Raw genomic sequence first — 13,384 nt, 5'->3', positions numbered from 1 at the left:
AATAACCATTCCAAATCTGACACTTCTTTTAATTTATTTTCTTCGCAATTTCAAATTATATTGAACATATATATATATATATATATATATATATATGCCGACACCAATCTTAAAGGAGAGTAGGAGGAGAAAAAAAAGTAGGAAAGACTGAGATGAAAAGTACTTAAAAAAAGAGGAAGATGGGGGATGGATTCTTGCAGTGGAGAATGATTGGCTTCCATTAATGGTAGATATAAATAAAGGGTCATGGTGATTTAAGGAGAGATACGAAAATGGTGTGAGAAGAAAGAGGAAGGTTGCTGCTACTTTTTGTTTATTTCAATTATTAAAATATACTTTTTATTTTGTAACTAATCAAATAGTCTTAAAAATAAATTCTTGTTCACAATATTTTTTGGGACTAATGTCACATGTCTTTATTTGATTCATCATGTTGACATATTACACTCCTTAAATAATTTGTTGATTGTTTACAAAGTGTCAAAATGACACAATAGAATCTTACATTGGGTGTTTAGAATAAACAGATCTTAGTTGAGGTGTTTAAGTAAAAATTTGTGCCAATTTTAGGGGGTCATAGATGGGTTCCGCCTTCTTCTTCTAATAGATATATACAATCCCCTGTTGGTTACCCTTGCTTTATTTTGTTTTCCGGGGCCAACTCCATGTCCCCTCTACTTGTCCTATCTACATAAATCGTCGTCCACTAATTACTCACTTCTATCGGCGTCGAGCACCCTCATCATCTGCTCTACCACCCCCATCTCTCAGTTTACCTCCCCCGTCTGAACCTATTTTTAACATTCCACCCATAGAACAACGTGCGGTAACGAGGTCGCAAAACAACATCTTCAAGAAATGAAAAATCATTGACTACACTGACTAAATAAACCAACTTGCACTATCTATCCCCGTAACCCACATGCAAGCACAAAAATTTCCATATTGGAGAGACGCTATGAAGGCTGAATTTGATGAACTAAGAAAAACCAAACTTGGGACTTGGTTACACTAGATTATGCCTAGAATAATCTCCCTTGCAAGTAGTTGTGTTAGTGGAAAAAGAGTTCACTCAAAGGCCTGTAGTTAATTATCACAAAATCTTTGGTCTAGTGGTTAAACCAAGCACAATTCAAACGGTTCTTACACTTGTTGTATAGATGAATTGACCACTTCGTCAACTAGATGTCAACATATTTTTCTTCACGAAACGATTCAAGAAGATGTGTATGTGTCTCAACCTCCTCGAAGACATTAATCATCCTAACAAGGCACTCTATGGACTCTAGCAAGCTTCTAAGGTTAAGCATGATACACTAACTAGTTCTTTGAATCGAATGGGGTTCAATATATTTGAGTGTGCTCACTCTCGCTTTGTTATTCACAACATGGGTCACTATTTATATTTTGATATATGTGGATGACCTCATAATAACAGACAGTGATGAAACTCTCCTTCACATTGTTGTTACCTTTCTTTCAAAAATATTTTCTCTCAAGTACCTTGGTTTATTGCACTATTTCTTGGGCATTGAAGTACACAAAGATGCTGATGAGATGAGTTGTTTCTTAGTCAATCCAAGCATATACAAGAGATTTTAGATGACACTCAGGTGCAATATTGCAAAGGTATTCAGTCACCTATGAGCACGTCCGAGACCTTACTAGTTGATGATGGAGCATCTAAAACTGATGGCAATGCGAATAAAAGTGTTCTTGGTAAGCTTTACTACCTTTGATTTACTCGACCTGATATCACTTACTCAGTCAACAAGCTTACTCAGTTTAATACTTCTCTTTTTGTGATTCACTAGAAGTCTTTCAAGAACATCCTACAATAACTTAAAGAAACATTCCAGTATTGTATTCATATTTTCCCAAAGAAATTAACTACTCATTGTACCTAAGCATATGTTAATTGGGTAGGTGACATCAATGATCACCTCGATTTTGTTTATTCCATCTGTATAAATATTGTATCCAAGTTGGGAGTCTTAGATGTTTTTATACCCACCCGCTTAAGGGGGAGTAACGAAGTAGGTGTTGTAACTTGATCATATTGTTTATATATAAAGGAATCTGTTAATAGGGGTAGGCATGAACATCGGAAAACCAAAACATCGAACCGAATCAAATTTTTTTGGTATTTTAGTTTTGATATTTCGGTTTTCGTTTTGGTATTCGGTTTACATTATTGTACTTTTTGGTATTTCGATTCGTTTTTCGGTACGTATTTTTTTGTTTTTCTGTATTTCGATTTAAACCAAAATATTATATTAAATTTATATATATATATATATATATATATATATATTATTTATGTAAAATAATTATTTAAAAAAAGAAAACAAAATCTGAAAAGTAAAAAGTAACTTTTTTAACTTTTGTCTTTTTGTCTTTTATACTTTACTATTTTTACTTTATAGAAAGTAGGAAACCCTAATTCACCCTGCTCTTCCTCTTCCTCAATTCATTCTTACAAGTTCCATATTAGTTCCTTTCAAGTTTCTTCATTCTTCATCCTTCCTAGCAGCCGCCAGCTATTTCAGAAATCAGACGGGCAATGACTTCAGACGGTTAACGACTTCAGATGGGCAGAGACCGGCGACCGGCGGCCAGCCGATCGTCGACTAATCAGGTTTGTTTTTCTAATTTTCTTCTGTTCTTTCATTTTTTTTCTAATTTTTATTTTTATTACTAGTTAGTCTGAATTTTAAAAATCCCAATAAACATGCCCATTGAAAATTTAAAATAAAAAAATCGAATCGAATTAATAAAAATAGAACCAAAATAACAAAAATTGAACCAAATTGAAATATTTTAGTTCGACATTCAGTATACATTTTACAAGAATAAAAAACCGAAACTAAATCGAAATACTGAATGCCCACCCTTATCTATTAATTGTCAGCTACAACAACCAATAAATAATTGTTAGTTAGAAGATTAGTTTAGTTAGTGTATAACTTTCAGATAGGGCATGTATATAAAGGAGAGTATTAGCTCATTCTTTACACTATTCATTGTTGTAGCAATTTCTCAATTCACTCTAATGGAAAGGAATGAATTTGTTCCTACTTTGTGATTTTCATTCTTTTTTCTTAGTTAAACTGATAGTAGATCAAGTTTAGTTGCATGTAGGTACTAATCATATCATATATAATTCAAGACAAGATCTACTAACGAAAGTTAAATCTATATTGAAAATGTAGAAGATCCAAATTCCTAATCTATGAATTAGAAGATTCCAAAATATGGATTTCAGGGCAATAAATTAATTCATCTAGCAAGTAATCTGAAGCAACACTAGAAGCTTATTTTTGAATCAATATGGGTTTCTTGTCGGTGATTGACCGCACTTGATATTTATTGCTACATAGTGGTATTGACATAAATACAATCTATTATCATGAAATGTTGAGAATGGTTTATTATTTAATAGATAAACCAACTCAAGGTTTAGGTTCTTCAAATTTGTGACTCGGGACACTATAATCATTTTTTGAAAATTAATTACCAAACACAGTTTGAGTTACATTGTTTTCTATTTGAGTCGGAAATTCATGGAATTTGTGAGAATTTGAAATGTCTAAGGTAAGTTTCTTGTTGCTCTTTCAATTTATTTTGTTTTTCTTGATTGAATTTTAATATATCTTTCCTTATTCGAGATCATTATAGCTAGATTCTTCTAGTGATTGAAGTACAAACAAAGATGAAAAGGCGTTTGGTCAAGATTTTATCAAACTTTTGTTTGGTCAAGTTTTTATTTTGTTGATTTTGGATCTGGTCATTAGATTGGACTTGATTTAGGATATTAACGATATTTTCATTTTATTGAAATGAGGATGAATAAAAAGTGTAGTTATAGTTACTAATTTAAAAATCATTAATGATAGGTAAATTAGTAACTATAAGTGATTTTTTGTTCATCCTTAATATCGTATAGCAGGTCTATCTAACGACCAGGTCCAAAAACGAAAAAATAAAATTTTTTATCCAAACAAAAGCTTGATAATATTATGACCAAACACCGAGAAAAACGCCTCTTCATCTTTGTTTTTACTTCACTCACCAAAAGAATCTATCTATGACGATCTCGGAGAAAGAAAGAGATATTTAAAAAACAATAAAGAACAACAAAAGAACCCAAAAGAGCATGGATAAAATTCACCTTAAACGTTTCAAATTCTCACAAATGTCATGATCTTTGACTCCACTAGAAAATAATTCAGCTCAAACATTATTTTTGGTAATTATGTTTTTAAAAAAGATTTATAGTGTCCCCGATCACAAATTTGTACAAACTGAACCTTGAGTCGATTTCTCGATCAATAATAAACAATCCACAACATCTTCCTCGCAGATTGAGCTATTGTCAATATCATTGTGTAGGAATAGATATCAAGGGCTGCCAATCACTAACAAGAAATTTGTATTGAGACAAAGATAAACTTCTAGTGTAGCTTCTAAGTACTAGCTAGATGAATTTTTTGTTGCCCTAAAATTCATATTTTTGAACTCTTCTAATTTGTAGATTAGAAATTTAGGCCTTCTCCATTTTCAATGTATATTTGACTTTCATTGGTCAATGTTGTCTTGAATTACATATGATTTGATTAGTACCTACGTGCAACTAAACTGGATCTACTATATATATACCCAACATTGAGCTGTTTGTACACAAAATTTTATTATTTATTTTAACCAAGAAAAAATATGTTGGAGGGAAAAATCACTATCCAATTGTTGATAAACAATTGCACACCCTGCAGAAGCAATAACAACGTTAGAGATGTCATTGAATTATAAATGTAGTACGTTGATGCGTCAGGAATTTTGACTCATTTAGAAAATGTTTGTAATGAATTAGTGTCTTAAACACTTATTTTGTGTGCATAACTGATGTTGATTTGTTTATGTGTAGAAAAGAGGCTTAAGAACAAGGCAAGGACATTGTGATGCGAAAAAAGCAAAAAAGTTGGAAAAGCTGAAAAATTAAAGAGTAGGAGCTTGCAAAAGCCACTTAGTGACTCGTCGAGTGAGCCTCCAGCTCGCCAAACATTGTAGCTAAGTAGCCCATGAACTAAACCAATTCAGCGAGTGAAAAGACACTTTGGTGATACACTGAATGGAATGATGATTACGACCTAGCGCTCCAAATCTTACAGAATAATTGGATGCAGAAGTCAAGCCAAAATGTGAGAAGAGTGTAACACCTCAAATTTAAGAAAGTGGAAAGATTTTAGCTTTCGAGAAATCTGGTGCCAGGATCGATGAACGCAACTGATAATTCATCGTTTGATGCATAGACTGTAGTTCAGGTTCGTGGTTAGCGGTCGGATTATCCATAAATTTCATGTTACATTACCTTGATGAAGGTTTATAGATGCACCATGGTTTCACGGTACTTTCTATGTTTTTTCCTTAAGTTTAGTGTGTGTATAAAGCCTTTTTATAGTAGTTTTAATGTATTTTTCTCTTTATTTACAGGAAAACTGTCCAGAAGGAAAATGCGGAAGAACTGTGCTGAAATTGCAGAAGTGATGACCTACGGAGCCATCGACGGTCCGTAGGTGGCAACCGTCGTCTGAAGAAAAATGATGCTGAAGGAAGATAGGGGAATTGTTACTAAGTGTAGGTATACGGAAGCTATCGACGGACCATCATATCCACGACACACCATCCTGCACATCCGTCATCGTTAATAGAAAGTAGCTCTAGTACCGACTTGAAAAGATTCTAAGTGTAAAGAAATGGAAGCCATCGACGGACTATCGTGCTCTCAACGGACTATTATCCTTGTCCGTTGATGGTAACATTGAGTTGGAGAAGAAAGCAGCAGAAAAAGAAGCTAAGTGGAACGACGGGGGGCCTCGACAGTCTGTTGTGGCCTCGACGGTCCGTCGGTTCGGTCGTAGACTCAAACTTGTTTTTTGGGCAGATTTTTCTTAAATAGATTTCCTTTTTATGTTAGGACTTCTTTATTATAAATACTGGTAAAAACCTCATTTTTGAGGTTAGACTCTTGGTTATTATTCTGATTTGTAATATGGTTGTTGAATATTGGATTTTTGAAAATACTTCATTTTTTGGAATCATTTATTGCATTATTTTCTCGAATTCATGTAATTTTCTGGATTTTCTTCAATCTCATCAAATTAAGTACATGAATTCTTGTCTAATTAATATGAGTTGTGTAATTATGAACATGGGTAACCAAATGCATAACTAGGGTTGTGGGATCCATGGGTGAATAAAAAGGTAAAATTAGCTAAAATAACAAATCTAGAATAATGTCTTGCATGTATTGATAATTCTTTCGTTAGAAGTCTTTTTAACGAGTGCACACCTTAGAACTCGCCTTATTGCTACTTAATGGACCAAGGAGGTAGATAATAAGAAAAGAATTATCAACGTAGATTTAGTATACACTATCTAATAGGCTAGTGTCGATTGGTGCGAAGTAACAACTAAGCCATACATCAATTATGATGCTTTATATGAGGTAAAGGTAAGGTTTAGTAAAGAATACACACGTAGCCGGACAAAGGTGCAGAGTGAAATTCCCTAGTTGCCAGACCAAGGAATTAAGGATACATAACTTACCACTTTGCATACAAGATACTAGGAAAGGATTGTTATAGCTAGAATTACCGTGTTATGAACCTGTGGGGAACACTTATTTCCTAGTTACTCTCATCACTTGATAAATCTCAAATATTCATACTTGCTACTTGTTTAATTAGAAATATTTAATTCCTTTTGTTATTTAAAACCCCCCTTTTATTTGTTTTCGGAAAGGACATGATCAAATAGAAGTAATTGTAGGTTAAAGTTAAGTTTAAATTATTTTCCTCGTGGGATCAACCCCAACCTCATGTTGGTTTCTTTACTTGATACGACATACTTCTTTTCGAGAAGTAAATTTGAGCGTATCAAATTTTGGCGTTGCTGCCGGGGAAAGTGTTTTTTAGATTAACTTTAAGCACATCACCGAAGTTTAGTCAACATTTTCCTAATTTTACTTTTTCTCGTTGTCGTTGTCTCCTGCAGATCTAACTTTCGTGTATTCCAAGTACGCGGAGTAGAGAAGAATTACATACTCTCACCCGACCCCGAAGTGGAGTGTACACTGCGCAGAATAAACCGAAATTTGGGTATTCTCGATGATGATCACAACCCTAAAATTCCACCACCGGTTGATGCTCATGATCAATTATTACCTGAAAATCATGGGGAAGGTGAAATACGGAGGCAACCTCCCGCTCCACGCCCTCAAGAGTATTATAGGGGATATGATAATATTACTGACTTTGACGGGCCACTTGTCTAGCCTCCCCTACCACACAACTATACTTTCGTGGTAACTAGTAGTGTGATACAAATGCTCACCGCTAAAGTTTTATTTTCAGGGATACCTTTTGAGTATTCTTATGCTCACATCGCCAAGGTGAGGTAGGTGTGTAAGAGTTGTGTAGGGAGGCCTGATTTGAATATGGACGTAATTGGGTTGAGAGTGTTTCCTCTCTCAATGACGAGAGAGGCCACTATATGGTTTACAGAGCTCCCCTATAACTCAATCTACACTTGAAATCAATTGAGGGATGTGTTCTTAGCACGTTACTACTCGGTGTCTAAGAATCTAGACCAGAAAGATAGGGTGAACAACTTTGCGGTACTACCGAGAGAATCAGTCAGTAGTTCTTCGGACAGGTTCACTTCGTTCTTGAGAAGTGTCCCCAATCACTGCATCGATGATTAGTCACTGAAAGAGTACTTCTATCGGGGACAAGATGATAATAATAAAGCAGTACTGGATACGATAGCGGGTGGTTCTTATGGGGGGTATTCTTATGCTGAGATCGCTTAGAAGTTAGAGAAATCTCCCAAAATAATAAAGCTTGGAGAACTAGGAAGTTAGATATTGGGAGAAACACTTTTGTAGTGCAATCCGCACATAACCTAGCCACAGATGATATTCGTGAAGAAATGGATCAAATGAGAACTGAGATTGGTTTGGTGTTGAAACAGGTCACTAGGGGTGCAGAAAAGGTAAATGCGGTGAGCTACTTGTCCAAACCACCACCACCGACTGATGAATATTACTATGAGGAAGACTCTTATGCGGTAAATGAGCAGACGAGGTGTTTTTAACTAGACGCAAAGGCTCCAATCATGAGAATTGGCACCCAGGTCAAGGAAATCAAAGTCGAAACTGTGGTAATTACAATCGAGTGGGTCATTATGTCCGAGATGGGAATTACAACAGCGAAAACAACTTCAATTGGGGTAACTATGGTAACAGAAATGATAGGAGTGGGCCCTATGTTAAACCTCAAAATCGTGAAGTTGCTCCTAGGGATGGTGGAGGTAGTATGATGCGAGTTGAGGATATGTTGCAGAAAATGATGAGGATGTTTGATGCTAGCGATGAGCACACTAAAGAGTTGAGGTATGGCTTAGCAAGTATTGGGAAAAAAGTCAATGCACATGCAATCTCGATCAAGCATCTTGAGTTGCAAATGACCCAATTATCTTCGACTATGAACCCACAACAACTGGGCACTCTTCCTAGCAATACTGTTCAAAATCCAAAAAATGATGGACATTGTATGGCAATCACAACTCGAGGTGGTAAGCAAACCATTGACCCACTGATGCAGTCTGGTGTAGAAAATGGTATAATAGGCGATGATGAGGTAGTGGAGGTTTGTGGGAGACAAAACAGGAAAAGAAGCTGAGGTATCCCAAAAGGTGACCCCCATTCCTAAACCACCACCTCCATTCCCACAGAGGTTAGTGAAAAAGACCAAGGATGGTAAAAACTGATGTTTTATCACTACGCTCAAACAACTTTCCATCAATGTCCCTTTGATAGAAACTCTAGAACAAATGCTTGGTTATGCCAATTTCATGAAAGATATGGTCACTAAGAAAAGATCAGTCAGTTTTGAGGATGATGATAGAATGTAGCATTGTAGTGCTATTGCTACAAGGTCTCTAGTGCAAAAGAAATAAGATCCCGGTGCTTTCACTATTCCATGTACAATCGGGTAATTACACTTTGCTAAAGCATTATGTGATCTTAGGGCAAGCATAAATCTCATGCCTCTCTCTATTTAGAAGAAGTTGGGTTCGGGTGACCTAAAGCCCACTGCGATGCGACTACTGATAGCCTATCAAACGGTGAAGAGGTCTATTGCGATACTCCACGATGTGTTAGGAAAGGTGGAGTCATTCATTTTTTTGGCTGATTTTGTGATTCAAGATTGTGAGGTTAATTTCGAGGAACCTATTATTCTTGGGAGGCCATTCCTTGCTAAGAGTAGAGCCTTGGTTTGATATGGAGAAAGAGCAAATGAAATTTCAGTTAAATAATGAAAAAGTGACTTTCAACATTTGTAGGTCTATGAGGTAGAGTGGCGAGAACCAATCGGTATCTTCCATATCTTACAGGGTTGAAAAGTCATCTGAGGTAAAAATAGAAGTGCATCTGGGTGTAGAAGCACTAGCGACAGTGATCATGAATTTTGATAGTGATTGCATTGAAGAGTATGGGTCATTGGTTGCGGCACTTGATTGAGGTTATTTTCGGTATAAACCAAAGAAGTTAGAGTTAGACATGAAGCATCGCGAGTCTCCACCCGCAAAACCATCTATAGAAGAGGCTCCAAAAGTAGAACTTAAGGCTCTACCACCTCATCTGAGTTATGTATTCTTGGAAAAGGTGACACTTTGCTGGTAATTATTGCATCAGATTTGAATGTGCATCAAGTTGAGAGTTAAGTGGAGGTGTTAAAAAGGTTAAAAAGAGCTATTGGGTGGACCATTGCAGATGTTATCGGGATCCCTCCTGGGATTTTTTCACATAAAATCCAACTGATGCGCGATAATAAGCCAAGTATTGAGCACCAGAGACGTTTAAATCCACCTCTACAAATGGTGGTGAAGAAGGAAATCATTAAGTTGTTGGACGTTGGAGTGATATATCCAATCACCAATAGTAGTTGGGTATGCCCTATTCAGTGTGTACCTAATATAGGGGGAATGACTATGGTCCCTTATGCGAAAAATGAGCTTGTTCCGATAAGGCCGGTGACAAGATGGAGGGTATGGATGAATTATCAGAAATTAAATCCATGGACCGAGAAGGGGCATTTTCCTATGTCCTTGTTGATAGACTTGTAGGAAAGGGGTGGTACTGTTTTCTTGATGGTTATTCAGGTTATAATCTGATTTCTATTGCATTGGAAGATCAAGAGAAAACCACTTTTACTTGTCCTTATGAAACCTTCGCGTTTAAGATCTATGATGTCGATATTCTCTGATATGGTGGAGGACACTATTGAGGTGTTTATGGATGATTTTTCAATGATTGGTGACTTCTTTTAGCGGTGTTTGAGTCATTTGTCCGAGGTACTTAAGAGGTGTGAAGATTGCAACCTTGTGCTAAATTGGTAAAAATGTCACTTTATGGTGAAAAAAGGTATTGCATTGGGTAGTCACCTTTCAGAGATGGGTATAGATGCTGATCGAGCTAAAGTTAAGGTGATAGAGAAACTTCCTCCACCCATCTCTGTAAAAGGTGTGAGAAGTTTTCTTGGGCATGCAGGCTTTTATCGGAGGTTTATCAAGGATTTTTCAAAGATTGCACATCCTTTGTGCAAGTTGCTTGAGAAAGAGTGTTGCAACCTTGTGCTAAATTGGTAAAAATGTCAATTTATGGTGAAAAAAGGTATTGTATTGGGTTATCGCATTTCAGAGAAGGGTATAGATGTTGATTGAGCTAAAGTTGAGGTGATAGAGAAACTTCCTCCACCCATCTCTGTAAAAGGTATGAGAAGTTTTCTTGGGCATGAAGGCTTTTATTGGAGGTTCATCAAGGATTTTTCAAAGATTGCACATCCTTTGTGCAAGTTTCTTGAGAAAGAGTGTAAGTTTAATTTTGAGGAATCTTGTCTTAAGGCATTTGGTGAGTTGAAGGAAAAGTTTCTCCGGATTGGAGTAAGCCATTTGAGGTGATGTGTGATGCGAGTGGGTTTGATCTTGATGTGGTATTGGAACAAAGAAGGGACAAAATCTTTCATCCCATTTTCTATGCTAGTAAAGCCCTTAATGAAGCCCAAAAGAATTACACCATGACTGAACAAGAGCTCCCTGCATTTGTCTTTGCTTTTGAGAAATTTCGCTCTTATTTGCTTGGCACGACGATTATAGTGCACCCTGATCAATCTGATCTGAGATATTGATGGCAAAGAAAGATGCGAAACCGAGGTTGATTCATTGGGTATTACTATTGCAAGAATTTGACTTTGAGATGAAAGATAGAAAAGAGACCGAAAATCAAGTTGCTGATCACTTGTCCTGATTAGAAGATGAAACAATAAGGGAGTTAGGTGAAAAGGCTGAAATTGATGATACTTTCCTTGATGAGCAGGTACCGGCTGCCTCCCAAGACCTGATTCCATGGTTCACAGATTTTGCGAATTAATAAGGCTAGTGATATCGCCCCACCGCACTTGTCCTTTCATCAAAGGAAAAAGTTCATGCATGATGTAAAAAAGTTTTTTTGGGATGAGCCATACTTATATATGAGTTGTGTCGATGGGCTTATTCGGTGTTTTATGCCGGAAGTTCAGATGTTGAGTGTTTTTGAGGCATGCCATTTTTCGCTTGTATATGGACATCATAGTGATGTCCAGACTACTCATAAGACCTTGCAATGTGGCTAATATTGGTCAACCATCCACCAAGATACTCATGAGTTCACAAAGGCATGTGATAGATGCCAAAGAGTTGGTGGCATTTCGAGAAAGCAAGAGCTTCCTTTAAATCCCATTCTTGTGATTGAATTGTTTGATATGCGGGGCATTGACTTTATAGGCCTTTTTGTGAGTTCTCATTGGATGAAGTACATTCTTGTGGCAGTCGATTATGTGTCAAAATGGGTATAAGCTATCACACTTGCGAATAATTAAGGGAAGAGTGTCATTGCGTTCTTGAAAAAGAACATATTTTCTAGATTTGGCACCGCAAGGGCTATTATCAGTGAAGGGGGATACCACTTTTGCAACAATCTATTTAAGGGATTATTGGAAAAATAAGGGGTTCGCTATAATGTGGCCACTCCGTACCATCCTCAAACAAGTGGGTAAGTTGAGGTGTCAAACAGAAAACTAAACAGATTTTGGCAAAAACAGTGAATGCTAGTAGAACGGATTGGTCAAGGAGACTTGATGATTCTCTTTTGGACTACCAGACAACATAGAAGACTTCCATAGGTATGTCCAAATACCAACGTATATATGGGAAGGTGATATACCGTGGTTTCACGGTATTATTAATACTTTTTCCTTAAGTTTAGTGTGTTCAAAAGATTTTTTGTGCTAATTTTTATATAAGTTTCTCCTTATTTGCAGGAAATCTGTCCAATGATGAATGCAGAGGTTTTTGAGCGAAGAAATGCAGAAGAGACCACCTACAGAGCTTGTGACGATCCGTCATGCTTGTGACGGTCCGTAGGTGGCAGCGTAGTGAAGCTGCTGAAGGAAGATAGGGAAGTTTGACCAAGTGTGGGGTTACAGAAAACGTGACGGATCATCGTAGCTGTGACGGTCCGTCCTGTTGGTTTGTCATGAAGATTAGATAAGTAGCACAGTACCCATATTCCAAGAGTTCAAGTGTTTTGGAACGGAGACCCTCGACGGACCGTCGTGCTCGTAACGATCCGTCATACTTGCCGTCGAGGGTAATAAAGAGAGCAGCAGAAGAAATTTCATCAAGTATGGGACGACGGAGTCCATGACGGTCGGTCGTGACCATGACGATCCGTCGTGATGTCCGTCGATCCAGCCGCGTTTTTGACAGATTTCCAGCAAATAGAGTCCTTGTTTAATTAGGTTTTTATTTTCTATAAATAGTTCGAAAAACCTCGTTTTTGAGGTTAGACTCTGGATCATTGTTAGACCTTTGAATATTGGGAGACTCTTGATTATTTTTTAGACTCTTTGAGAGATTATTGATTATCTTGAGACTTTTATCATTGATTGTTGGTGACTTTTGCTGATTAATCAAGTGAACTTTTAGATTTACTCTTTCTCATCGAAGTAAGTGCATGTATTCTTATATCACATATTTGAATATTGTAATTATGACTATAGGTAACTAAACTCCATAACTAGGGTTGTGGGAACCATAGGCTAATAATGAGGTAAAACCTAACTAAAATAGCAATTCTAGAATAGTGTCTTGCATGTATTGATAATTCTTTCGTTTAGATGCCTTTTTAACGGATGGCCAACGTTTGAACTTGCTTTTTTGCTACTTGCCGGACCAAGGAGGTAGATAATAGGAAAAGAATTATCAACATACATTTAGTGTATAC

The 13,384-nt window shown here is 36.6% G+C and overlaps 1 protein-coding gene across 1 annotated transcript; it reads left to right on the top strand.

Moving 5' to 3' along the window:
- Window positions 1–9,882: 9,882 nt before the first annotated feature.
- Window positions 9,883–11,249, top strand: LOC138340296 (uncharacterized). Its single transcript, XM_069292009.1, has 4 exons — window positions 9,883–10,110; window positions 10,255–10,378; window positions 10,487–10,585; window positions 10,984–11,249. The coding sequence occupies exons 1-4, from the start codon at window positions 9,883–9,885 to the stop codon at window positions 11,247–11,249; spliced, it is 717 nt and encodes a 238-aa protein (XP_069148110.1).
- The last annotated feature ends 2,135 nt before the right edge of the window (window positions 11,250–13,384 follow it).

This window comes from Solanum lycopersicum, chromosome 12 (genome assembly GCF_036512215.1).
Source record: "Solanum lycopersicum chromosome 12, SLM_r2.1".
In the NCBI taxonomy this organism is placed as follows: domain Eukaryota; kingdom Viridiplantae; phylum Streptophyta; class Magnoliopsida; order Solanales; family Solanaceae; genus Solanum; species Solanum lycopersicum.
This window is presented reverse-complemented; position numbering and strand designations above follow the sequence as displayed.